This window comes from Chelonoidis abingdonii, chromosome 4, assembly GCF_003597395.2.
Source record: "Chelonoidis abingdonii isolate Lonesome George chromosome 4, CheloAbing_2.0, whole genome shotgun sequence".
NCBI classification, from domain to species: Eukaryota; Metazoa; Chordata; order Testudines; family Testudinidae; genus Chelonoidis; species Chelonoidis abingdonii.
This window is the reverse complement of record NC_133772.1, coordinates 89,153,116-89,177,463: the sequence shown is the minus strand read 5'-3', so window position 1 is coordinate 89,177,463 and position 24,348 is coordinate 89,153,116. Positions and strand designations below refer to the sequence as shown.

Sequence of the window (24,348 nt, the reverse complement as noted above, 5' to 3'; positions counted from 1 at the left end):
GAGGGCTGAGAGATCAGATATGGAGTGATGGCTTTGTGAAAAAGTGTTCACCACAGGTGATAGGGTATTTTTGTCTTTATCATTTGTCTGTGTGAGCTCATTCAAATGTCTGGTGATTGTCTGGTTTCACCCACATAGTTGTTATTGGGGCATTTAGTGCACTGGATGAGGTACATGACATGTTGCAATAGGCATGTGTAGAACCCATGGATCCTGAAAGAAGTGTTGAGTGGGGTGTTGATCATTGTAGCAGAGGAGATAGGTCTGCAGGTTTTCCATCTGTTGTTCTGGCAGGGTCTGATGCCGCTTTGAGTTAGTGTGTCCTTGTCTCTGATGATGATGATCTGGGAGAGATTGGGGGGTTGTCTGAAGGCCAGAAGAGGGGTTTCAGGAAAGATTTCCTTCAGGAGGATGACTGTTCTTGGGATGAGGATTGGGTCTGAGATTGTTTTCTCTGCCTCACAGCTGCATGCAAGGCCTGAAGAATCAAGTTTTCATTATTCTGGATGTTGTAATTAGTTAGTTTCAGCAGCTTGTTGAAATCTTGTGCCTTCAGTGAGACCTCCCTTGTAGAATATGGGGAATAGAAACTGGAGACATCAACTTTGCCCAGTTCTATTTCTGATGCACTGCGTTCCACACCTGGGGAATGAAAAAAACAGAAACAATGGGTTTCACTACCCTGTTATACCTTATGGTATATATCCATCTAATACACTGTGTCAAGAACAGCCCAGAGGGTGCTGACAGATTTAATTGCCAATCCAGTACTTTGATCTCTGGAACATCAGTGAGGATGAAGAAGACTGCATTGCTGCCAGCACCTCTTACTGTCCAGTCCATGGAAAGTCATTTATAGGGGTTTTACAGAGGACTGCATGTCTACCACCCAGTCTAGAGAGGAAGAGGTTTCAGTGACAGTGAGGAAAAAATAAAACGGGTGTTGAGAACAGGAAGAAGTAGAAAACTGGTATCTCCAGAAATGATCATAAAAAGAAAAAACTGTGATTCATCCAGTAGTTTTGCAACATAAACAACCACCTTCTCAAATGGCCCACAGTATAAAGTACAAGCAGCCTCCTCCCATGTCTGCTTCACCCCATCAGAAAAACCTTCCCAACAATCACCTGAAATCAAACAACTGCTCAACTTAAAAGATATGCTTTGCGCTGTACTCTAAAGGCTGTAAAACTTGGACTTTGGAAGATGTCAACAAGGAACACTTTTCCTCCAGACCTCAGTTGTGTGTAGAACCCATAGCTAGATCCTAAAGTTCTCAATGTTTTATAAATGAAACCCCACACCTTGAATTTCGTGCACAGGAAGTCAGTACAATTCACAGACCACAAGTATAATGTGCTCATGTGAGCTCACTCCACTGAGCAGATGGCCCACTACATTTTGTACTCACTGAAGCTTTTGAGTGGTCTGCAAAGTATCCCCAAGCACAGCACAGTGCATTAGACTGAGCAGAAAGTGACAAAGTCATGAATGGTGGTGAAGGACTCCATATCATCAGAGAAAGGCCAAGTCATCTTAGCTAACTACAGACACAAAAAATAATGGCACATACCCACATTCATATGATTAACATATCCTTTTTCAACATGACACAGTTACCACTATTCCCTCATAATACATGGGTAGATGATGGTCCAAAAGTATCCTGAAACTGTGAATCGTTGTGGCCAATAGAAGGAGCAGTGGAGATTAGTAGAGGAACAGAATTTTATTTCAGGGGAAAAATTGTGAAGGTGTACAATTGTTTTCTATGTCATCAATTGACACTTAATACCAGTTATACAGCAAGGTGAACAAAAAATTCTTTTCAAATGCTTAATCAAGTCTAATGATTCTGAATTTGCTTTGAAATTCTGCTCTGCTTCTTGAATGTATTGCAAAGTCTGCTAATCAGTTTCACCTCCTTCTTATCCAGATCCCTGTCTGAGGTAAACCCTGGAAAAACAAGAAAACTGCAGTACCCAAATCTGATGAAAAAGGTTATGTAAAGCTGAGCAACACCAATATATGGAGAGAATTACAACCTCAAATGCCTCACCTTTTCCCACAGCTGCCTCAAGTAACTTACATGTTGAACACATGATTTATACTGAAAGACTAGCTCTCAGCCATCCAAGAAAATAATTTGTGCTGGCCTTCCAAATTGTTCAACAAAGGCCTAAAAACAAAAGTCATGGAATAAAAAAATATTGTAAAGGTGTCTGAACCTTTATTAAACTGAAGGTTTTCTATAACTTCAGTGTTAAACTTTTGTGGTCTTGATTAATCGACACTAATACTTGCTGAGATAACACCAAGTTTGAGTCAGATCGAGGTAAATGTGAGACTAAAATAAGAGTTGTCATATGGAACAAATGAGTAGAGTTGGGTGAAATTTTTCAAACAGAATCTTTTTTTCAGTGAAAAATTCAGACTCTGCAACATGGAAACGTTCCATGAATTCGCATAAAATTCTCTGAAATGTTCATATTGGAGAAAAGGATTTGATATTTTTGAACTGAAACATTTTGATTTTTTGATTCAAAACCGATTTTATTTTAAATGTCCTTTATTTTCACTTTTTAAAATTTAAAAATGAAAAAAAGCTTGAAATTGAAACAAAACATTTCATTTCAGATGAAACATTTCATTCAGCTTGAATTTAAAAAAAAAACTTTTCAATGTGTCACAAATTTTGAAAAAAAATTGATTTTGGCTGAATCCAAAACAAATTTTTATTTTCAAGCTTTTGGGAATTGCCAGAAAAATGAAAATTTTTGCCCAAACTCTATAAATGAGTGATATTACTGGCTGAAAGTGGTCATTTAGAAGTCAGTCATGTTGAAAGTAGAAAACGGGACCCAGACAAGAGAAATGTTCATTGGTGTGAAATAAAACACAAAACTCTAGAGAGTGGGCAGGCTGCTCATGCTGACTGTAATGCAATGACTCACTGCTGTTTACTTACCAGGTGCTATGTATCTTTGGAAGCTGTCGTTCACAAGTGGGAAATAAAGCAGTATGGGAGCACCTGGGTTCTCTGCATCTTCAAATATATAACACTCCTTTAGATTCTTCCTTTCTTCCTCATTCAACACAGGCTTAGGAAATGGGATTCCTTGCTCTGAGAAGTACGTGGAGGCCCGGTCCAGAGGCTAGGTCATCATAGAACGGTACAAACATTAGAACCAACAAATAGATAAAAGTCAAGATGGGATTGTACTGGGATGCCAGCAGGAATGCAAGCGACTGGAGACACATGGGTTACATTAAAAGGGTTGCTGACAATACACTTTACTTTGTTCCTTGGAGGGCTGTCCAAAAATAATCTTACTGCACAAAACAGGAAAACACTTAGTACAGATTGTAAAGACAATTCAAAATTATACTATTAATTTAAAGACACAAGTGGCCAAGAGAGTTCTAAAACAGGAATTTGACTGGGAACAACACAGTAAGAATTCAAAGGCAAGAATGGTGTTACCGAAGATAATGTCTGCATTTAAATATAGAGGGGTCAGAGAGGTGGCCTGCAGATCTGGTTTAGATTCCGTTTTCGAGTTTGCGTCAGAAGCAGGAGTCTCAGTCAAAATCTGACTCTAACGCACTGAAATCTAGTGAGCGGTTCTCATAAAACAAGCCTGACATTTAAATGAGAACACCAATAAGCATGTGAAGAATTTTTCATTCATTAAATCACACTTGGATAACTCGGGAAGTAAATAAATAAAAAAAGACCAAATAAAATTTTATCAAACTTTTTTTTCAATCACACGTGGACTGAAAATGAACTTTCAAACCCTAATGACTGTCAGAAAGTTGAATTTGTTCCTTAAGATATGGGACAGGTTTCTAATGGAAGTGGCATCTCAACCATTACTACTGCTTAGTGCCACGCCACACAATGTTTTAATTAAATATAGCACATAGACCATTGTTCCCAAAACAGGGATACATGCCACTATCTACAAAGTGGTTCAAATTAGATCAAGATTTTTCCTCTGGAATCATCTTTCTTTTCTAATATTTAAAAGTAGGAAGTTACTAACACTGGCTAATAAAGACTTACAGACAGCTGGCCATTACTGAAGAAAACAAAGAAGAAGCTGACCGCTCTTACCATTGTCTGTGATCCTCCACTGTAGTTTAAATGCAGGATGACATCCACTTTCCTCTCTGGTCTCATAAGTGGTGGGTAACTGGTATCAAAAAAGAATGCAGTATCTACCAGCTCCAGATGCTCTGCAGTGTGTCTCAGTTGATTAGGCAAAGAGTCTAGCATAGTGTCTGAAAGGTAAGTATTTCTTATAAATGAACCATTGCAGGAGCAGATCTGCTACCTCTTGAATTTCAAGGGTCAGACAGAAAAGAGAAGTACAGCTTCCCTCCTGCCCAAGGCATGCACAATTTTGTGACAGCTATACCACTATAGCTTGCCCATGCCGCACAGCAGTGGTTCTCAACATTTTTTGCACTGTGACGCCATGTCACAAGAGGGGAGAGTTTCAGGACCCCACCTCCATCATTTGGGGACCCTTTTTTATCTAGGCATAAAGAAAAGGAAAGTTGTTAAAATCTAGCTGGAGCTATGGAACTCCCTTTCTCATTTCCCCCGGACAGCCATGACCCTCAGGCTGAGAATCCATGCCTTGACATGGGTCCTCTCGGATATAGATGGTCATTCCATTTCTGGCATCCTCCTATTACTTCACCCCAGGTTCTGGCTCTAGTAGGCAGCCTCTCCTAGGTTGAGAAGACATTTCTTCTGACCATCCATTCAGTCTCTTCTGTCTGTTCATCAAAATCTATGAATCATGCCAAACCTGAGAGAGCTTTTCCATGTGACCTACAGCAAAATGAGTAGGGTCCCACTAAAGCAATTCTACTAAGCACTTTCAGCTCCAAACAGTTCAACAGATGAATCAAATAGTTCTGTTAAAAATTAGCTTCAAGTTTTGCAATTTGGGGAGAATGGATTAAAAAAATGAAGCTAATTCATTCTCCCTGTCCTATTCAGGATGCATGAGTTAAACATAAAGCCCATTCGGTTCTCTCCAAGACATACAAGTTTCCCTCACTAAATTCCAGACCCTCAAATTATCTCAAAGGAAGCCACTCAGAACTGAGTGGCAGTACTATACCTTTCCATTTAGAAAACTGCTCATGCTGTGTGTACTCATTGTGCATCTGGAAACCCCTTAAGAAACTGTGGTATTTTGATACTGCTGGGCGATCCGTTAAAATATCTCGAAGTGCATTGGAAATGCCTCCTGCAGGAGTGTACATGCAAGTAGCCATCTCATGTGGCCTCTCAGGTAGATCAGGCTCTTCCTCTGAAGAAAGGTGGTAGAAATACCATAAATTATCCATACAGTAGCGGCAGGTGGAGGGGGAGGTGTGGAATAGTCTTCTGCAATAGTAGTAATAATAATAATTTATTATTTATATAATTTTCTAAACATGCACCTACAGTCTGGATTCAAAGCCCGCTGAAGTCAATGGGAGTCTTTCAACAGACAACAATGGGCTTTAGATCAGGACCTTAATGCACCTTGAGAATGAGGGCTGAGATTCAAATTAGACAACATTGTCATGATATTCTTTTCCTTGGGGGAAGTAATTGGAAGAACTGGCCCAGATTATTTCATCTCTCTTGATCTGGGTTTTCTAAAGACCATTTGTGACACAGTTTCACTGCCTGTGTGGTATATTGGATACATGCACTCAAAACTGTTGAAGGGCTCATTTGTAAAGGGCCAAATAAAATACATACGTATACATTACAAAAAATAAAACAACATTCAAATCCAGTAGGCCTAAAGCCCATATTAATTGTTTCCTGGACCCAGCAAAACTAACGTTTCCCTCCCCTGCTCTACTTACTCCCACAGCACCCCAACACTAAGGGCAAGTCTACACTTAAAATACTGGACCAGCGCAGCTGTAGCACTTCAGTGAAGACACCACCAACACCAACGGGAAATGTTCTCCTATTGGCATAGGTACTTCACCTCCACCTTCACAAGAGGTAGTAGCTATGTCAACAGGAGAAGCCCTCCTGTCTGCATAGCACTGTCTTCACCAGGGGGTCATGTCAGTTTAATTGGATCGCTCAAGGGTGGATTTCATATACTCATGAACAACATAGTTATAACAACATAATTCCCTAGCATAAGACCTAGCTTAGGAAAACTGGAGAAATAGACTGCCTTTGTAACGTCACCTCAAAGCCAGCAAATGCAGAGAAAAGGGAAGGCAAATTGTAGAGTCAAAGACCCCTCATTGAAAATGCCCTGCTATCAGCCCCACTCATTTACACCCAAAGATGTTAGCTTGTGCAGTCCAGCTGACCTTAGTTGCTGCTGTTTCACACAAGGAATAAGGTAGTGTCCAACACAGTCCAGGGAAAATGTTTAGTGTAAAAAGCAAATTTTGAATTGCACCTGGAAAAAAACTGAGGAGCTAGCAGAGATTCCAGAACACAGGCAAAATATGCTTTATGTGGGAAGCAACACTAAGTGCTTTCCTGCATGAACACTAAGTTCATTAGAGGAAATTCTTCGTCCCAGTCCTTACGAGACAACATCTTGAGACTACCTCATTTTTAAATCAGCTCCTTTTCATTAGGCCCTGCACTATGGCAACTCTCCCTCACCTAAAGAATATCTTAATATTGCTGCTCCAAGATCAACAAAGAGAGTGCAACACCAGGCACTGCTTACCTTTCCTGGTCCTGCCCTGATCCTGAGAATGAGTGCACTGCCAATGTGGGTATAGTTCTCACATCAGATGAGCATACAGGAGCAATCAAAACAAAATGGACGGAAAAGCCAGATTTACCTATTTCAGTCACTCTGTCTTGGGTCCATCTGTGCCAGAAGTCCTCTGAATTGTCAGCTGCATGCCATGCATCCAAGAGATTCTTGGAAAATACACTACTCCACATTCCTATCAAGAGGAAGAGATTTAATAGCAACATATGAGTCCAAGTAAAGACTGATGCATTTGTAGTGAACACAACCTTTTGCCCCTCCCCACTAATCTGTTTCACGTTTCTTTCTAATTTCAACATATAGCCCGGGCTTCTACAACTAGATTTCTGGAGCAGGAAAAGAAGGAAGTAAAGCAAGTCTCTCCTGAGGGTACAACATCTGCAGATCTTATATGAATTAAATTTGCAATGCTGATTTGCACCCATATTTATAATCACCGTAAATTATCAAAATAAGAGACCTCCAAAATTGGACTATCGCCTAGATCCAAATATTGGCACGTTCCTCAATCCAGCTTTTGCTCCTCAGCTGTTGGAACTCTGTATTTCAATGAGAGATGGTTCAAAAATGGTAAAAACTTCACAGGACATTTCAAAGTTGTTTCCATTTCCTAGGGTTTGACCTGGAACAATTTGTTTTTCTTTTCCCCTGAAATATGTCTTTGACAAAATTTGTCTCCTTTCTCTTTTTTTCCCTTCCCTTTTTGTCACTGAATACAGTAGAATAAAAAATCTCCAAAGTCAGGCTCCCCCATTCCCAACTTATTTTGTTTTTTTCCTTTTGCCACTCTGAAACTTTTCCAAAGTGGAAAAAGTCTTGAAAAGTTACAGAGTGGCCAAAGGAAACATAGAAAAGAAATGAAAAAAGTGTGTGGGGTGAGACAGAACCCTAGATATCATTCATTCTACTGCATTCAGTAGCAAACAGGAATGGAAGGGTGGAAAACTGGGAGGGAACACAGTTCAAAATATTTAGTTTGATAAAAACCCAGAAAATTAAAAATAAATAAATGACCTTTTTCAAAAGTCTTTGTTTTAATAAAAAGGCATTTTAATCAAAAAAATTCAAATGAAAACTCTCTCTAATCAGCAAGAATTCAGGGAACCAGTCATAGAGGTTATCATTAGAGGTGGGTGGGACACAGTTTTCCCATCCCACAAATATTTTTGAGAGTTCACATTTCCCCCCACCACCATTTCTGAAAGTCAAAAATCTCAAAAATATTTGCAAATCAAAATTCCAATTTTTCCACCACTTCAGGTCAATTGAAATATTTTGGTTTGATAATTTTGAAATTTTGCATTTTGGTTTCAACTTTTTTCTTTTATTAGACCCCTTCCCCCATCTAATTAGATTACATTTCAAAACAAAAATCATTTTGAAGCAGAAAACCAACATTTTTTGTTTAAAAAAACAACAATATACTTTCCCATTTTGACAATTTCCAACTTTTTTTTTTTCATTAAGTCAGGAAATTTGTCAAAACTGACCCTGTGTCACAGTTTCAGTTTGGACAAATCAGTGTTATTCAATGAAAACAATTTGTCAAAAAAAATTCTGAGGTGCTCTAGTTCTTATCTCTCTAACTACCAGAAGATAGCAGACTTTCCATATTTCTATTTGTTCTCTTTCTTTTTTCAAGTTTCTGTGGATATATATTTTTCTTTTATACTTTGCTTCTCCAGCTTCTTTCATAACCCCCCGTTTGCTACTATATATTGTTTATTCATGTAACTATTCTTTAAATCCTTGAAGAAATGTTGGCATGCAGTATGAATGAAAGACATTACTACTGGTCTAAGACATGCTGCTATTTATTGGGCTAAATTTTCAATGTTATCGTGCTGTATTCCTCAGGGTTATAAATTAACAATAGAGAATTATGCCCTAAGGGGCTGAACTGCAGAGATTTGGAATATAAAAGTGTGTGATGTTTTCTGCAAACTCAGGTGTTAAAGGTGTATAAAATCTCGTATCTGCTCTGAATCTATCATTTGGAATCACAAGAAAAAGAAACCAAGAGCAACTGTTTAGAACACTTGGGGAGATTTAGAATCACATTTAACTTAATCTGCTGCTCATTAAGATATAGAAACATTTTCTGCAATTAATACTGCACCACTACAGCCAGTCACAGAACAGTGGCTTGCCAGGCACTGGTTTCCATTGCTATTAGTGTTCTTATTAGGTAAAGACTTTCCCAAGCGAATAAGACACCTTGCATGAAGCAGATCCGAGATTCTGGGAGCTTCTTCATCAGCCGGCCCATGAAGAACTCACTTCCAAAATCCTCCGCACGAATAAAGGCGCCATATTTCAGGAATCCCACCTCATAGGGGGTGAACTCCACCCACTCTGCAAACAGAGCCATAAAAACCTATTTAACTGCAGTGGGTAACTAGACATGGTGTTAGCCAGCAGGTAAAGAGAGTGAAAAGTAGAATAAACCTTCTGAGCTTCAGCTTTATCAAGGTGAACTATGTTATAGGAACCACCATTGTTCGTAACTAGCCATTTTTATTTACTATGAGTGCCACTGAAGGACATGGAGGGTGACTTAGGACTTAACAAATGGAGAGGGTAGTTCTGTCCTCAAAATGGGCCAGACAGTGGCCTTAATTCATTTTCAGTTTACATGAGCTTTGTCACCAGATGCACAAGGTCCACCCCGTCTGGGAGTTGTGGCAGCTCAAAGAACCTTAAACCCCTTCACAGTGGAGCCTGAAGCTAATTAACCAAAGTAGCAGAAGAGGGACATGGCTAGGAGCAATGGGGAGGAGTAATGAGTCAGCATGTCCCCATGGCAACCTATAGTGACAGGGCTCCCATGCAGCCCCAAATGACAATTCAAGTAACTCCCCCTGACAGGACCTAAAAGTGGGCAGCTTTGCAAAAACTGGTGAGCATCTCCTGGGGCATAGCCACCCTTGCAAAGAGAATGGATGGGAACTCTCAGTGGAATGGGATTAGTGCTCTGTGGATATAAACATTTTATTTCAAATGAGTAAAAAGTATATTTACAATTAATCTGGCAATGGTCAGAACACTCCTGTACCAAGTAAATGTAAGAGATATATACAGAGTGATATTTGTCCCCAGGCAAGGGCCAGTAAGAGGTCTATGCATCATTTCAATCCCATGTACACCCTCTAAATCAGAATTGTGAGTGTGTCAAATGCAGACCGAGAATAGTGTAACACCACTTTGTTTTCCACTTCCTGTCCCTTTCCGATTCATTGATGGAGCAATATTGGGTCTGAAAGAGAACATAGATTCAACTTCCTTTTCATCAATGAAAGGGTTCATTCCTCCAATGAAAAGGAGACCAGGATGCTATGACTTCTATTCCTTTTGATTTGTCATGCAAAAGAAGCACTGAACTAGTGACGGGTGATCTCCAAAAGGTTCAGAGAAGTTTCTTTAAGGGCCTATAAGTTTAGATACTTAACTGAATATCCAGACCTCTAAGGTCTCCAAGATGTGTCTGGAAATCTCATGAGAATGGGCTCTTACAAGATTTCCACAATCCCTGCTTCCAATCAGGCTGATGGAGGAATACTGGGAGAACAGCCTATTTCACCATAATCCTGCACACTCAACTTCAGGCCCTGGCTAGATCCCAGTGTAGATGTGCACGGAAATCCAATAACATATGTATGTTAAAGTATGCAAACTTTGTCAACCCTCCTAATAGGATTGTTTCAGTCACAAGGTGGAAGTTTGGAAGGTTCCTGTGTTATCTGATTGGTTTGTCCAAGCCTAAGTAGGACCTTTTTAGATTTAAACTCAGCTGTAATTCTGAAATATAATCATTACCTCTAAAATCTTTAGTGGTAACGTTGTCCTTGACATTGAGAGCCAGGTAGATGGGCAGTGGGTTCTGACCCCAATTCACTGCCTTTTGCTGATCTGAGAGTTTATGTTCATCTTTCTGTTTTTGAAGAAAAAATTGTTAACTGAGAAACAACAGCAATGACACAGGAACCTACTATAATACTTGCTTATAGAAACTGCAGGTACCAACTCCAGCACACGCTGACAGGACTGAACTTTCTGCTAACCCCCACTCCTCCCTCAGGTCAGATCAACAACATAACACACAAGACAACAACTTAACACCTAGATAAGGATATAGTTCCATGTACTGATGGAGGTGCTTTCTACACTAATCATTGCACTACCACAACATCTGAGTTTGGAAATCACTGAAATGTCTGAATTCCCTGCTAGGTTCTCCTCTATGTACTTCACTCGCAGGAAGAGAGATCTGAGTAGAAGTCAGAGGCCTCTGAGTGGTCTTGGTTAAGATGGATCCTATTAACCAGTCTACATTCTATTTCAGTGTGTGATACTAGAATTTGCAGACTACACAGTATATCCTTTTGCATTGCATTTCCATGTATTGTGCAAAAAATAGGATAGACAATGCTATTTCTGCTGTTCTCCTATATTTGAATGTCATCTTTTTAAAAGATGCCATGCATCTGACGAAGTGGGTATTCACCCATGAAAGCTCATGTTCTAAAATGTCTGTTAGTCTATAAGGTGCCACAGGATTCTTTGCATCTTTTTAAAATATGATTTTGTCAAGCCACCATGTCAATGACACTCCTCCTATATTAATTCCAAAGTTTTTGGCGGGGGGGTTAGAAAAAGCCAATATTGAGTTACAGTAGAACCTCAGAGTTATGAACACCGGAGTTATGAACTGACCAGTCAACCACACGCCTCATTTGGAACCGGAAGTACAAAATCAGGCAGCACCAGAGACAAAAATAAAAAAGCAAATACAGTACAATATTGTGTGAAACATAAACTACTAAGAAATAAAGGGATAGCAGCACTTCTCTTCTGCATAGTAAAGTTTCAAAGCTGTATTAAGTCAAACTTTTGTACTGGTGATCCCTTTTCACATAGCAAGCCTCTGAGCGCAACCCCCCTTCTAAATTAAAAACACTTTTAAATATATTTAACATCATTATAAATGCTGGATGCAGAGCGGGGTTTGGGGTGGAGGTTGACAGTTCACAACCCCCCATGTAATAACCTCATGACCCCCTGGGGATTCTGACCCCCAGTTTGAGAACTCCTGTATTAAGTCAATGTCTGGTTGTAAACTTTTGAAAGAACAACCATAATGTTTTGTTCAGTTACAAACATTTCAGAGTTACAAACAACTGCCATTTCCAAGGTGTTTGTAACTCTGAGGTTCTACAGTATCTATGATGGAAAAAAAAATCTGAAATGATTTTTTTTTAAATGAGCTCTCAAAACAGCGAAACAGAATTTTATCAAATTTTAAAAAATAACTTTTGGCCCGAGAATAAGAATGAAAAATGTCACATGAAAAAGGGGGTTGGCTTTGTCCATAAAATTTGAAAGGGCTTCTTTCACCATTAGTGTGGCAATACCACTGAGACACTATGATTTTTCAAGCTTTGCTTGTGCACATCTTACAATAACTTTCAAAGTTAGCCACAGAAACACCTGCTTGAGATAAAATCCAAAACAGCTGCCACAAGCTGATGAACAGCAATTTTAAAGGTCCTGTAAATTTAAGGTCTGACAGAACAATAGATCCACTATATATTTTTTAATGACTGCATTGTATTTTAATACAGTTGTACCTGACTAACATACACCTTACTAAATCACACCCCTTATAACCACCACAGAAATTGACAGTCTCCAGTTCTCAACAAAGACTTAATAGCTGATGCTATAGGGGAGCTTCACCACACTAAGATTTGGTTATTTCTCTACAAAATATGCTACAGAACATTTACTAGTATATGCAGTTTTGTGGCTGTGTCGATCCTGGGATATTTGAAAGACAAGATGGGTGAGATCATATGTTTTATTGAACCAACTTCTGTTAGTGAGCTCTGGCTAACTGTCTCACTAATCTAATAAAAGATATTACCTCACCCACCTTATCTCTTTAATTTACTAATATATTCTGGATTACAGATGCTCCCCGGGTTACGCAAACCCGATTTATGCAAATCCACATTTATGGAAAGAGTTCCGTAAGCTAGAAAGGTTTTTGTTTTTTATTTTTTTGCATAATGGTCAGTTATATGTTCCCGACTTACACAAAATTCGAGTTACGCAAGGCGTTCTGGAACAGAATGCTTGCGTAAATTGGGGAGAATCCATATTAGCTTATCAGTGGTTCTCAATCTTCTCCATATTGATACCCCTTTTCCATAACAAAAACTTTCCCACACACATCTGAATTCCCCTTTCATTTAGTCAGGATCTAGCCAGGTTCCCCTCTACCATTTCACTCTGTGAGAAGGGCAAGAGGGTTGCAACCCTTCAGGTTGTGAACCTCTGTCCTAAATAATTAACCTGAAACAACAGTTGAGAAAATACATGAAAATGCAATACATGTTTCATTGCCCTTGATTTGTTTCTCTTCTGTTTGTTCATTTATTCACTAAGTCACAACATTTAGTAACTCACTCTGTATCTCACTGTCGTGATCATGTGATCCATAAGATCCTATTCTGTGCATGAGATATTGCATCAACCCAGTGGAATTTCTTTGAGTGAATAAATCTATAAAGATATTGTATGGGTCTCTCTTCCTAGGGTTTAATTTTCTCCTAATTTTTAGAAAGAGACCATAATTTGTAGTAAAAAGAGGGATGTATACAGTACCCCATCGTTCAACATGGATTCAATCATGAGCCCCCAGAGATCTATAAAAGATGTCTTGTATCCTGCTTGGGTGCGTTGACTCAGCTCCCTATGATAATTCTTCAGACTTTCCAAGGAAAAAGCACTCATTTTGGATTTTGATGCTTGCTTCCGAGCTTCAATGATTAGCTCCCCTAGATCCTTATGTGACCAATCATCATCTTCATACAAGTTTGTCATGGTCCTGGGGACAGAAAATACCATGTCAAAGACAACAGTGAATTAGAATTAGGAGCCTGTGAAACTCAAGGGATCTATGTGGGGAAGCTTCCTGCAAACTTTTTTCAGATTCACTTCACTTAAGCTAACTCACACCACCTATGTTTTGTTTAGAGTTTCAGAAATGAACAGATTCCAAAGCTCAGAGGGAAACTCATCTGACAACATTGGGTTTGGAGTCAAAGCTGTGCAAATCCACATGACTTCCAAGTTTCAACATGGTTTCCACTCCACCGCAAAAAAATTCAGTCTAGGTTCACTGTCAAAACTCAGCACAGGTTTCCTTGAAACCTTAGCCAGGATTGAGAAAAGGTTCACAAATCTCAGGTAAACGCTCCTTGTTTCATTTGGTAATTTTTACTCCACTCCATTCAGAATACATACTGTACTGTATGCTATCCAATGACTCCCCACTGGTATTCACAAATGGTGTTAAATTACCTAAAATGATCATTATTTTTGCCAGCTGAAATCTAAGTGCCAGGAAAAGAACTATTAGCTAGAAAATAAGAAAAAATTAGGTGTTAGGTGAAAATGTTCTGAAGTACCTAAGTGACATAGGAGCCTAAGTCTCATTTTCAGAAGTGACATGGGAACCTAAATCTCATTGATTTTCAATGAGACTTAAGGTCCCAAGTGCCTAAATCACTTTTTAAAATGAAACTTTGGCAACTTTGAAAATTTTACCCTTAGGCTGTGTCTACGGAGACTGTAGCTGAATGGCTAGGATGCTGTAGCTATGCTGGCATAACCCTGTAATGTATTTCCAAGCAAGATAATACATTCCTTGAGCACTTCTCTCTCCCCTGGAAGCTTACAGAAGGATCAAATAAAACCTTATAAAATGACCTCCTTACCATGTTGTGCCAGATGAGCCAGTGATGTATGAAACACAGTCCAGAACATTCAGTTTCTGAAGACCCAAAATGCTGCCATACATGGCTGTCAAAGCTCTTATCCCACCTCCTGTTGTTGTCACAGCCACAACTGGCACCTGTTCAACACACACAAAAGCAGAAAGTTAGTGACAAACAACACTGAGGAGAATTAATGGTTAAAAGGGAGAAAGATAAGCAAAAGGTGAGCAAAAAATCAATCTGATCTGTGAGTGATTACAGCATTCCCATAAACTCTGGCACAGCAAAATAATGCAAGAAGGGCAGCATTGCATATGCTTCATTCTAAATTGTTTGATACTCTCCTTGCTGCTGAATACAGTGAAGTTCAGAGTCTTCCATTGTCAAAGTGGGTTGTTTTTTTTAAATATGTATGGTAATTGGGATCAAATTCAGCTTTGGGATTCTCCTAAACCGGGTATTCACCTGAAGGCCAACATAGAAATAGCCAGTCCAGACTAGAACATTAGTTTGTCAAACTTGAGATCTCCTTGGCCTGAACAGGACCTGGAGAGAAGACTTCCTCATGGAACACCCAACTCCTGGGTTGAATGGGGGCCCTGAAGGGGGTAGAACACATGTGCCTATTGTCCTGGCCTGGGGAAAACGGAAAGAAGGATCCCCTGGGTATCGCCTTTCTAAACCGGACACACCCTACTTCCTCAGTCCCCCTCCAACAACACACCACTCATCATCACTAGCACCAGCAGTGACTCCCACTGAAACACCATGAAAGACTCCCAATTGATTTCAATGGGCTTTGGACCAGGCTTTTTGTACCAATAGGCTGAGCATTCATCTAGGGCAATACAGGACATGAGATTCTTCTGCCTCAGCTACCTCATGGTCCTTCAGATCCTCTTCTAGCCGAAGAACCTTCTTCAGAGCAGCAGCAACCACCTTCTTCCGATTCTTCAGGAAATTCTGCTCCTCTGTGCACAGGTCAAATCCTAAACGTACATCTAGTTTTCTTGAGCTGTTAAACAGGCCCTGAGTCCTGAAGCCAAGGCAAAACCCACAAATTATAACCTGTTATAGTCGAGTCTCTCTCTCCATATTATATATATATTTTTATATATATAAAAATATAAAACCTTGAATATGTTTACAGAAAAGACATTCCAACACCTCTGTATAGACAGACTAATGTAAGAAAGGAGAAAGAGAAAGCAATATGTGCTTAAATTTAATTCCATGAATGGTCAATGGGACTAGGAACATGTTTAAAGCTAAGCATGGGTTTATGTGCTTTGCTAGATCAGTGCCAAAAAGCTCAGCCCCTTGCCGGATAGAGCCCTAAATTGTGTACCACAGAAGAACAAGGCTGTGGGAAGGGCAATGACACCAGACCAGCAAGTGTGTACAGATTTCTAATTGCTAGTTTGACTGGTGCTTCTATGGCATCTGATGAAAGAGTTTCATTAAAATGATTAGCCTATTTGCAATGTGTTGTGTTTCATTACATATTCTCATCTGCTGTTGAAATCAGTTACAGATTATTATGTTTTGCTAAACAATTGCAGCAAGACAGTATTCCCTGGCAAGGAAAGAGAAGAGCTCTGCTGACATTATCCACTTCCAAAGAACAAATGGCCTTCTCTTGCAACTGACAGACCCCCATGCCTGTACAGAGCTCTGTTGATTTCAGTTGGGCTCTGCGGGGGCCCATCCACACAGATCCAAAAGAAAGACTGGGACTCTCTTACCATTCTTTTGTCTTCACATGCAAATCAAAAGTTCTGGTCTGAAAATCGAGAATGGGAAAATTAAAAGAGCCATCATATTTTTAAGCTTGTGTGTCCGCTCAGCCTCGATATGAGTTTTACCTGCTCCACAATTAGCACTGAAGCCACAGAGCCTGACCATAAATAATTCAAGAAAGATAGTTATAGACACACTCAAAACTAGAGCTGTGCAAATAACTGATTTTTTGGTTTACTGAACAATGCAAAAAAAATGGTGTGGGAATTGTTTCAAATAGACCCAAAATGAATTTTTTTTCCAATTTTTTGGCTAAATGAAAAGTTTTTAAAAATGGTTTGGGGTTGAATTAAATGTTTCAGTCAACACAAAATAAAATGTTTCACTTTCAAGTTTTAAATCTTTTTTACAACTAAAATTGAGGTAAATTTCAAAACAGAGTTATTTTGAATTGAAAAATCAAAAGCCTTTAATTTCAAAAAAGGATTTTTAATTTTTGTAATTTATTAGGGGGGGTTCAACTGAAACAACACAGCAAATTCAACACAAATTTGTGCAAAGTCTTCATCAACTCGAATCTGTATTTTTCATAAAAAAGTTTCATCTGAAAAATTTCACACAGTTCTACTAGTTAACACCACTAGTTAATTCTCAGTCTAATGTTTTAACTCAATGTTTCCAATGTTTCAGGCACCTGTACCAGTTTAAAAGACTTAGGGCCTCAGCCAGTAATTGCCACCTTTAATTAAACTATGGCATACCAACTTATGCTCTAAATCCCAGGCTAATTAGCCACGGACATGGGTTAATAATGGGCCAGAGCTTCAGCTTCTATAAATCAGCATAGTTCCATTGAGGTCAATAAGAATATGCTAATTTAGACCATCTGAGATTCCAACCCTCTGAATGCAAACTGATTTTTTACATGCATTTATCCTACATGTTTGCATGGATTTCACTCTGGTTTGTTGTTGTTGTTTTAATTTGGACTCCATTTCTCATCTTCACTGATGAAAAAGAAAGGAGTGGAAGAAGGAAGTAAATCCTTCCCCGAAGCCAGCAGAACTAGGCTGATGCACAGAGCACAAAGAAATTCTCCTATTATAGGAAAGTCTGGTAGCACCACCTTTTATTAAGGTTGCCCACACCTCCTACTATAGATCCTGTATTTTCAATTGTTTGTAACTTTGCCAGGCTTTAATGTTTGGGCTAAAATTTTCAATGCTGGGTTTCTGCCTCAGGATTAATATTTTTGGAAAGTTTCAGACAACATGTTTCAGTCATTTCCAGGGATGAGTTTAAGGAAAAATTAATTTTTTTGTTCATATTAGAAAAATTCTTACAACATTTTCATTGGAAGTTGCAGTGTCCCAATGCTTTAGAGCAGGGACTTGAAATTTGGCCTTTCTGTCAAGGATGTGTCATTTGTTATTCCCATGAAAATCCACCCACATTTGACTAAATTGTAATTCTGTGAAACAAAAGCCAGACCAAGAAGAAAAACAAAAGTAGATTGGGATAAGGAGCTGGGGTGACAGGGTGAAACTGGGACTCAAAACTGTGAGGGAGGTAAAAAAGGAAAAGAGCGGGATTTGAAAGGGGGGTGAGACTAGAACTGACTGGGGAAGGATACTGGGACTGGAAGTGGGGGGAGACTGGGAGGCGGTGGGACACAGACTGACTGATTGCAGAAAGATTGGGATTGAAGCTCTGAGTGGGTGGAGAAGGGGACTGAGAGTTGGAGTGAAGACTGTGACTGGCTAGGCAAGGAGGTTGGGATTGAAATTTGAAGACAGAGTGTGGAAAAGAGAGGACTAGGCCATGGACAGGTGGAAAGAGATGAAGGAGAAGGGATCAGTCTTGGTGGCAATGGACAGAAGGATCTTTGACCACTAGATGTGCTAACCTCCAGAGCTTGGAATGGGACCCAATATTCCTGAATCTCTAAATTCCTCTGCTGTCAGCAAATATCTGTGAAACCCACTAGCAAAGGGCATGTGTCACATCCCCTTCCAGCGCTGTTCCATGCAGAGAATGACAACCTACTACTGCTATCGGTTACTCCATTAGCTCAAGAGGCAGATGTCTGGGCAGTGAATGTAAAAGTTCCAGCTCTGATGACAATCCATATGGGTGTCAATATAATGCCATATGATGGAATTTCTGGTTTTTCAGTTTGCCATTTTTAAAACATCAGAAATTACGATTACAAAAAATCATTAAAAGAATATTAAGTTTTCACTGTCAAGCACTCACAAGTTAGGAAATGCCACAATTAAGGTTACTGATGCAACCTTAATTTGCCCTTTTGTGCATCCACATTATGATACAGTCTTTAATTTTTGATTACATACTATTTTTCCCCACAGGACCCCTGGTTCATTCAGTGCTCAGAATGGATCTGTTCTGAGGATGCATCTGGGTTGCATAGTAAAGAAGTCTCTTGTCTGTGGGACCCCTGTCTCATTTGTTGCAGAAGTTGGAAGGTGTGTAGTGAATGATATGCAGAGGATTACAGGAAGAGAAGGAATGGTCTCATGGTTAAGACAGTTGAATGCTGTCCTGAAAAACTGGATTCAATCCCTGCCTCTTCTACAGAATTCCTAAGGGATACTGGGCAATTAATTTAAACCAGATTTTCACAGGTGGTCATGAATTGAGTTCTACCTTAAGACCTTGCGAGTGCTGGGGGGGCAGCAGCCCAGGTGGTGCCCCAGGTGCTCGGAGGGGGGGGGTGGCCCAGAGGGTGTGGGGGGCCTCAGGTGCTTGGGGGAAGTCCAGGGGCACCACGAATGCTGAGGGGAGGTCCGGGGGCACTGTAAGTGTTCAGGTGGTAGCAGCCAAGAACCCCTACTGGTGCTGGGGGGCAGGTTAGTGGGACTGGCAGGCTCCGTACCCAGCTTCTCGGAAGCAGCAATATGTCCCTCCCTAAGCTCCTAGAACTGTGGACAATGGGAGCTGCGGGGGCAGTGCCTGCATGCAGAGGCAGCACATGGCACTAGGACCTGAGGGAAGGGGATATTGCCACTTCCGGAGAGCCATCCCAAAGTAAGCAATACACAGATCCCTCACCCCTTCCTCTACCCCAACTCCCAGCCCTGATGCCCCCCCCCCTCAATTCCTCCTCCTGCTGCTCGGGGGTTGGGAAGAGTGGTGGCCCGAGACTGCCCCAGTAGTTGCCAGTGTGACTCGCCCAGGGGCTGCCCAAGCTGCTTAGGGAGCTCTGGAGCCAACCACACCAGCCACTGCAGAAATCATAGAGGCCATGGAAAGTCATGGAATCCATGACTTCCATGACAAACTCACAGCCTTGGTGATGAGCACCATACAAAATCCCATGAGGAAATTAATAATTTTGTCTGTGGAGCAGGGTTTGAATAGTGGGCTGTAAATAAGGCTTGAGGTCAAATTTAACAGTGAGGAGATATCAAACTATTGAACAACTGCTTATTAGATGAGCACCATCCCCATCCTGTGAGCTGAATGAGGCAAAGGTCCTATGGAAAAAATAGCATGTAGTCATATAATTAAAAACTATATTATAATGCATATGCTTAAGGGAACCGAACTGATGTTATACAGGCAATCTTAATTTGGTATTTCCTAACTTTCAAGAGCTTGACTCTGCAACCTTCATGTTCTTTTAACATGTGTATGTGTGTGTGTGTGTATGCGACAACATATAAACTGACTGGAGTTTAGCAACAATGCAAAGTTTTTTCCCCTGTAAATTGAAAGTATCCTGGTTTGGTATTTATTCTATCAAGACTGGTGGGTTGACACTCACCTCTCCTATTGTTACTTTATCTTGAATGGGAAGTGAATTCAGAGCTAGAGTCAGGGATTCACTTTCATCTTGACTTGAGGAAGTCTAAAAAGAAAATGGTAGGGGAGGTTAATTGTAATACAACAAGGAGAAAATGATGAAACATTTCTCCCCCACACTTCCATGTCCCCAGAAAAGATAAATGAATGAGCTGTGTTCATAAAGGTCCATGATGATAACGTACCACAGACAGCTGTCTCATCTTTGGTAGTGCAATGCCCAGTTCTGAGTGATTATACTTGATATAGTGGAATCTGGCAGGAGAAGCAGGACAAAGCCAGGAGCTCAGTGAAAGATTCTGGGTTCCTTCATAGGATCCTTCCACTGTAAGTGCAAATTTTCTTTCTAAACAGGTGACAAAACAAACATTGAACCCGTGATTATCACATCTTCAACTCCTTTAAAACAACATTCCAGAGTTCTCTACATTAAGTTCATAATGTGGATGCTGCTTAATAAGCCAATAATGTTCCAAGAGACCATATAAACCATGTATCCATAATTTTTATAGCCATAATAAATATTGCCTCGGGGCCCAGTCCTGTGAGCACCAACAATTCCCAGTGAAGTCAATGAGGGGACTTGGCACCTCTCAAAATCAGGCCATAAGGCATTTATACTGTAGAATACAAAGGAGTTCCAGATAAAAGGGATTCAGGTAATCGGGAGGATTGCCCTATAAGAGAGTCATTCATTTAGTTATATTACACTCCAATACAGAAAAGCTCTTCTAATGTATGTTATATTCATTTTGACAGTCAGTGGCTTAGATTACATAAATAATTATACTGATTTATCTGTGCATCTTGGATTCAGCTTTAGTTCCTTTATAAAACAATCTTATTATATTCTAACGATCTGTGCTATAATTCTTGCTCGGAGTGTTAGAGCATTGCAGTAGCAGTTCTTTCACTGCTGGTGAGATAACACAAACATTCAAAACCACTGGTTTCAGTTTAATAGATTTCATAGCCTCTAGGACTGGAAGGGACCTCAAGAGGTCATCGAGTCCAGTCCTCTGCCCTCATGGCAGGACCAAATACTGTCTAGACCATCCCGGATAGACATTTATCTAACCTACTCTTAAATATCTCGAATAGAGATGCACAACTTCCCTAGGCAGTTTATTCCACTTTTTCCTAATGTCCAACCTAAACCTCCCTTGCTGCAGTTCAAGCCCATTGCTTCTTGTTCTATCCTTAGAGGCTAAGATTAACAAGTTTTCTCCCACCTCCTTATGACACCCTTTTAGATACCTGAAAACTGCTATCATGTCCTCTCTCAGTCTTCTCTTTTTCAAACTAAACAAACTCAATTCTTTCAGTCTTCCTTCATGCGTCATGTTCTCTAGACCTTTAATCATTCTTGTTGCTCTTCTCTGGACCCTCTCCAATTTCTCCACATCTTTCTTGAAATGCGGAGCCCAGAACTGGACACAATGCTCCAGCTGAGGCCTGACCAGCACAGAGTAGAGCTGAAGAATGACTTCTTGTGTCTTGCTCATAACACACCTGTTAATGCATCCCAGAATTATGTTTGCTTTTTTTGAACAGTATCACACTGTTGACTCATATTTAGCTTGTGGTCCACTATAACCCCTATATCCCTTTCTGCCGTATTCCTTCCTAGACAGTCTTTTCCCATTTTGTATGTGTGAAACTGATTGTTCCTTCCTAAGTGGAGCACTTTGCATTTGTCTTTATTAAACTTCATCCTGTTTACCTCAGAGCATTTCTCCAATTTGTCCAGATCATTTTGAATTTTGACCCTATCCTCCAAAGCAGTTGCAATCCTTCCCAGTTTGGTATCATCTGCGAACTTAGTAAGCATATTTTCTATGCCAATATCTAAGTCATTGATGAAGATATTGAATAAAGCCAGTCCCAAAATGGACTCCTGTGGAACCCCACTCATTATACCTTTCCAGCAGGATTGGAAACCATTAATAACTACTCTCTGAGTACCATGATCCAGCCAGTTATGCACCTACTTATAGTAGCCCCATCTAAGTTGTACTTGCCTAGTTTATTGATAAGAATATCATGTGAGACCATATCAAATGCCTTACTAAAGTCTAGGTATACCACATCCACTGCTTCTCCCTTGTCCACAAGACTCGTTAACCTATCAAAGAAAGCTATCAGATTAGTTTGACATGATTTGTTCTTTACAAATCCATGCTAGTTATTCTCTATCACCTTACCACCTTTCAAGAGTTTGCAGATGATTTCCTTAATTACTTGCTCCATTATCTTTCTCTGGAAATTCCTGTTTCTGGAAGGGTGGGATTTTCAAACCAGCTCAGTGCTGGCGTATCTCAGTTTACAGTGAAACCAGTGAGAATCCAACCTTTCATCTACTTGATTATTTTTTAGTTAGCATGGGAGTGTTAAAACACTTTTAGCTATCATGCAATGTTTTGGACACTTTTTGCACTCAGAGAATTCAAAAGTTTTTCTGTATAAACTTAAAAATTGGTATTTACAGTAGATAGGTTTGGTTTGGGCCCAGTTCTCCTCTCTCTATGAACAGCAGGAAAAGTACCACATCAATCCCCATATTTATATATAGGCCAACCATGAAATCCCTGAAAGGATTTTCTCAGTCAAGGAACTTGGGCTCTTATCTAGCATGAGAGCAAGCGTCCCTGACTTCAATATGGTGATTCACGTGCTTACATGTTTTGCTGGATCAGGGACCAACACAGAATATTTTAAAAGTTGCATTGCAAATCCATAAGGCTATGGATATAGAGGAAACAAAATGGCTATGCACAGCCCAAGATGTGCAATGAGTATCTCAGGTAATATAGAATATATTTCAGGTCTCAAACTGCTGGTATTTGTGTCTGAAAAAGGGCAATTAGAAATTTTTAAATTGAGAAAAAAGAGTTTTGTTTCTCACCCCACTTACTCCCATCTTCTCTGAACTCAAACACCTGGCATTTCACTCGAACTCTTGGAATAGATCAGGCATGGAAAATTTCCTCTCCCTATATGAATGTTTTAGAAAGCTCTGAGCATCAGACAACAAGATGCTGTGATGGAAACTATTCTGTTTAATTAACTGCAGTTGGTGTTCAACTATGAATGCTGTAATACTCCCTATATGTTGTCTGATCAATTAGAACCTGACCCAAAGCCCACAGGATACTTTTGGAGTTTTTTCTCCTTTCCTTTAAAACATGGAATGCCCTTACTGTAATGCATATAAACAAATCACCCCAGAAATGGCAGATATTTTTCTGTTGAAATTTTACTATAAAATTTTAACCAGTTTCATTCAACTCTATCAGTTAAGGAAGTACTAACCTGTGGATTCCTTCTTTATCCTCCCCTCATCCACCTGAACTTCCAAACAGGAAACTTCACGAGACTGTAACAGAGACAACGAATAAAAGATAGATAAAATAACACAGACAAAACTAAGTGCGGTTCCGCTGCTAGTCTCTTGCTATCCAGATGGAAAAGAGGCGGGAGTATTGTGCAGACTGCAAGATCAGCCCCTAGGAGGACTAATTACTTCATGATGTTCTGCAACAGATTCCAATGAAAGTCTCTGGAGAGACTCATGTCTAGTCCTCAGCTGAAAGGATGGTGCGCTGAGACTTACTATATGACTTCTAGAATGGGTGTATACAGATGGAAAAAACAGAAGTATCCTCAGGCCTTCACCAAGGAGGCAATAGACTCCCCAGGAAAAAAAAAATGAGAGAAAGCTACTGAAATAAAAGCTGTAATTCTTCTATGAAGAAGCCATAGAAGACGCTTTACAGTTATAAAGATATATTGCTATCTCATATCAGCCACATTGTAGGTAATGGTGTATGGGAAATCTTACAGCTATTCCAATTTTAGCTTCTCCCAACAGGAGTCACTTTAGATAATGGTGCAGGAACACTGGCTGTAAGGATGCTCACAGCTGTACCACTTCTAGTCATTGCCATCTGGTGACACTCTGTGGGACTGTGGAGGAGCACAGCTTGGGGCAGTTCACAGCTCTTCCAGGTCAGTTTTTCCTAACATGGGAGATGTGGGAGAGTTGACTGGGATCCAGTGCCAGCCTATTCCTTGGAAGAGATTTTGTGTTGGAAGGATAACTGTCGGGCAACTCATTCTCTGTTCAAAGCGGTATGATGTGCATTGCTGTACAGTAGAACAGGGGTTGGCAACCTTCAGTGGTGTGCCAAGTCTTCATTTATTCACTCTAATTTAAGGGTTTGTGTGCC

General features: G+C 40.0%; 1 protein-coding gene across 1 annotated transcript in view; it reads right to left on the bottom strand.

The window, feature by feature from the left end:
• Positions 1 to 403: 403 nt before the first annotated feature.
• The window catches only part of LOC116832824 (cytosolic phospholipase A2 epsilon-like), a 43,844-nt gene continuing 19,899 nt past the window's right edge, over positions 404 to 24,348 (bottom strand). Inside the window, exons 7-20 of the mRNA XM_032793890.1 lie at positions 23,432 to 23,495; positions 20,305 to 20,465; positions 20,082 to 20,165; positions 16,300 to 16,337; positions 15,434 to 15,590; positions 14,555 to 14,691; positions 13,440 to 13,662; positions 10,590 to 10,704; positions 8,991 to 9,128; positions 6,841 to 6,948; positions 5,142 to 5,333; positions 4,121 to 4,287; positions 2,969 to 3,155; positions 404 to 642 (exon numbers count right to left, since the gene is read on the bottom strand). Coding sequence (XP_032649781.1) covers positions 404 to 642; positions 2,969 to 3,155; positions 4,121 to 4,287; positions 5,142 to 5,333; positions 6,841 to 6,948; positions 8,991 to 9,128; positions 10,590 to 10,704; positions 13,440 to 13,662; positions 14,555 to 14,691; positions 15,434 to 15,590; positions 16,300 to 16,337; positions 20,082 to 20,165; positions 20,305 to 20,465; positions 23,432 to 23,495 — 2,010 coding nt within the window. The remainder of the gene's footprint in view (positions 643 to 2,968; positions 3,156 to 4,120; positions 4,288 to 5,141; positions 5,334 to 6,840; positions 6,949 to 8,990; positions 9,129 to 10,589; positions 10,705 to 13,439; positions 13,663 to 14,554; positions 14,692 to 15,433; positions 15,591 to 16,299; positions 16,338 to 20,081; positions 20,166 to 20,304; positions 20,466 to 23,431; positions 23,496 to 24,348) is intronic.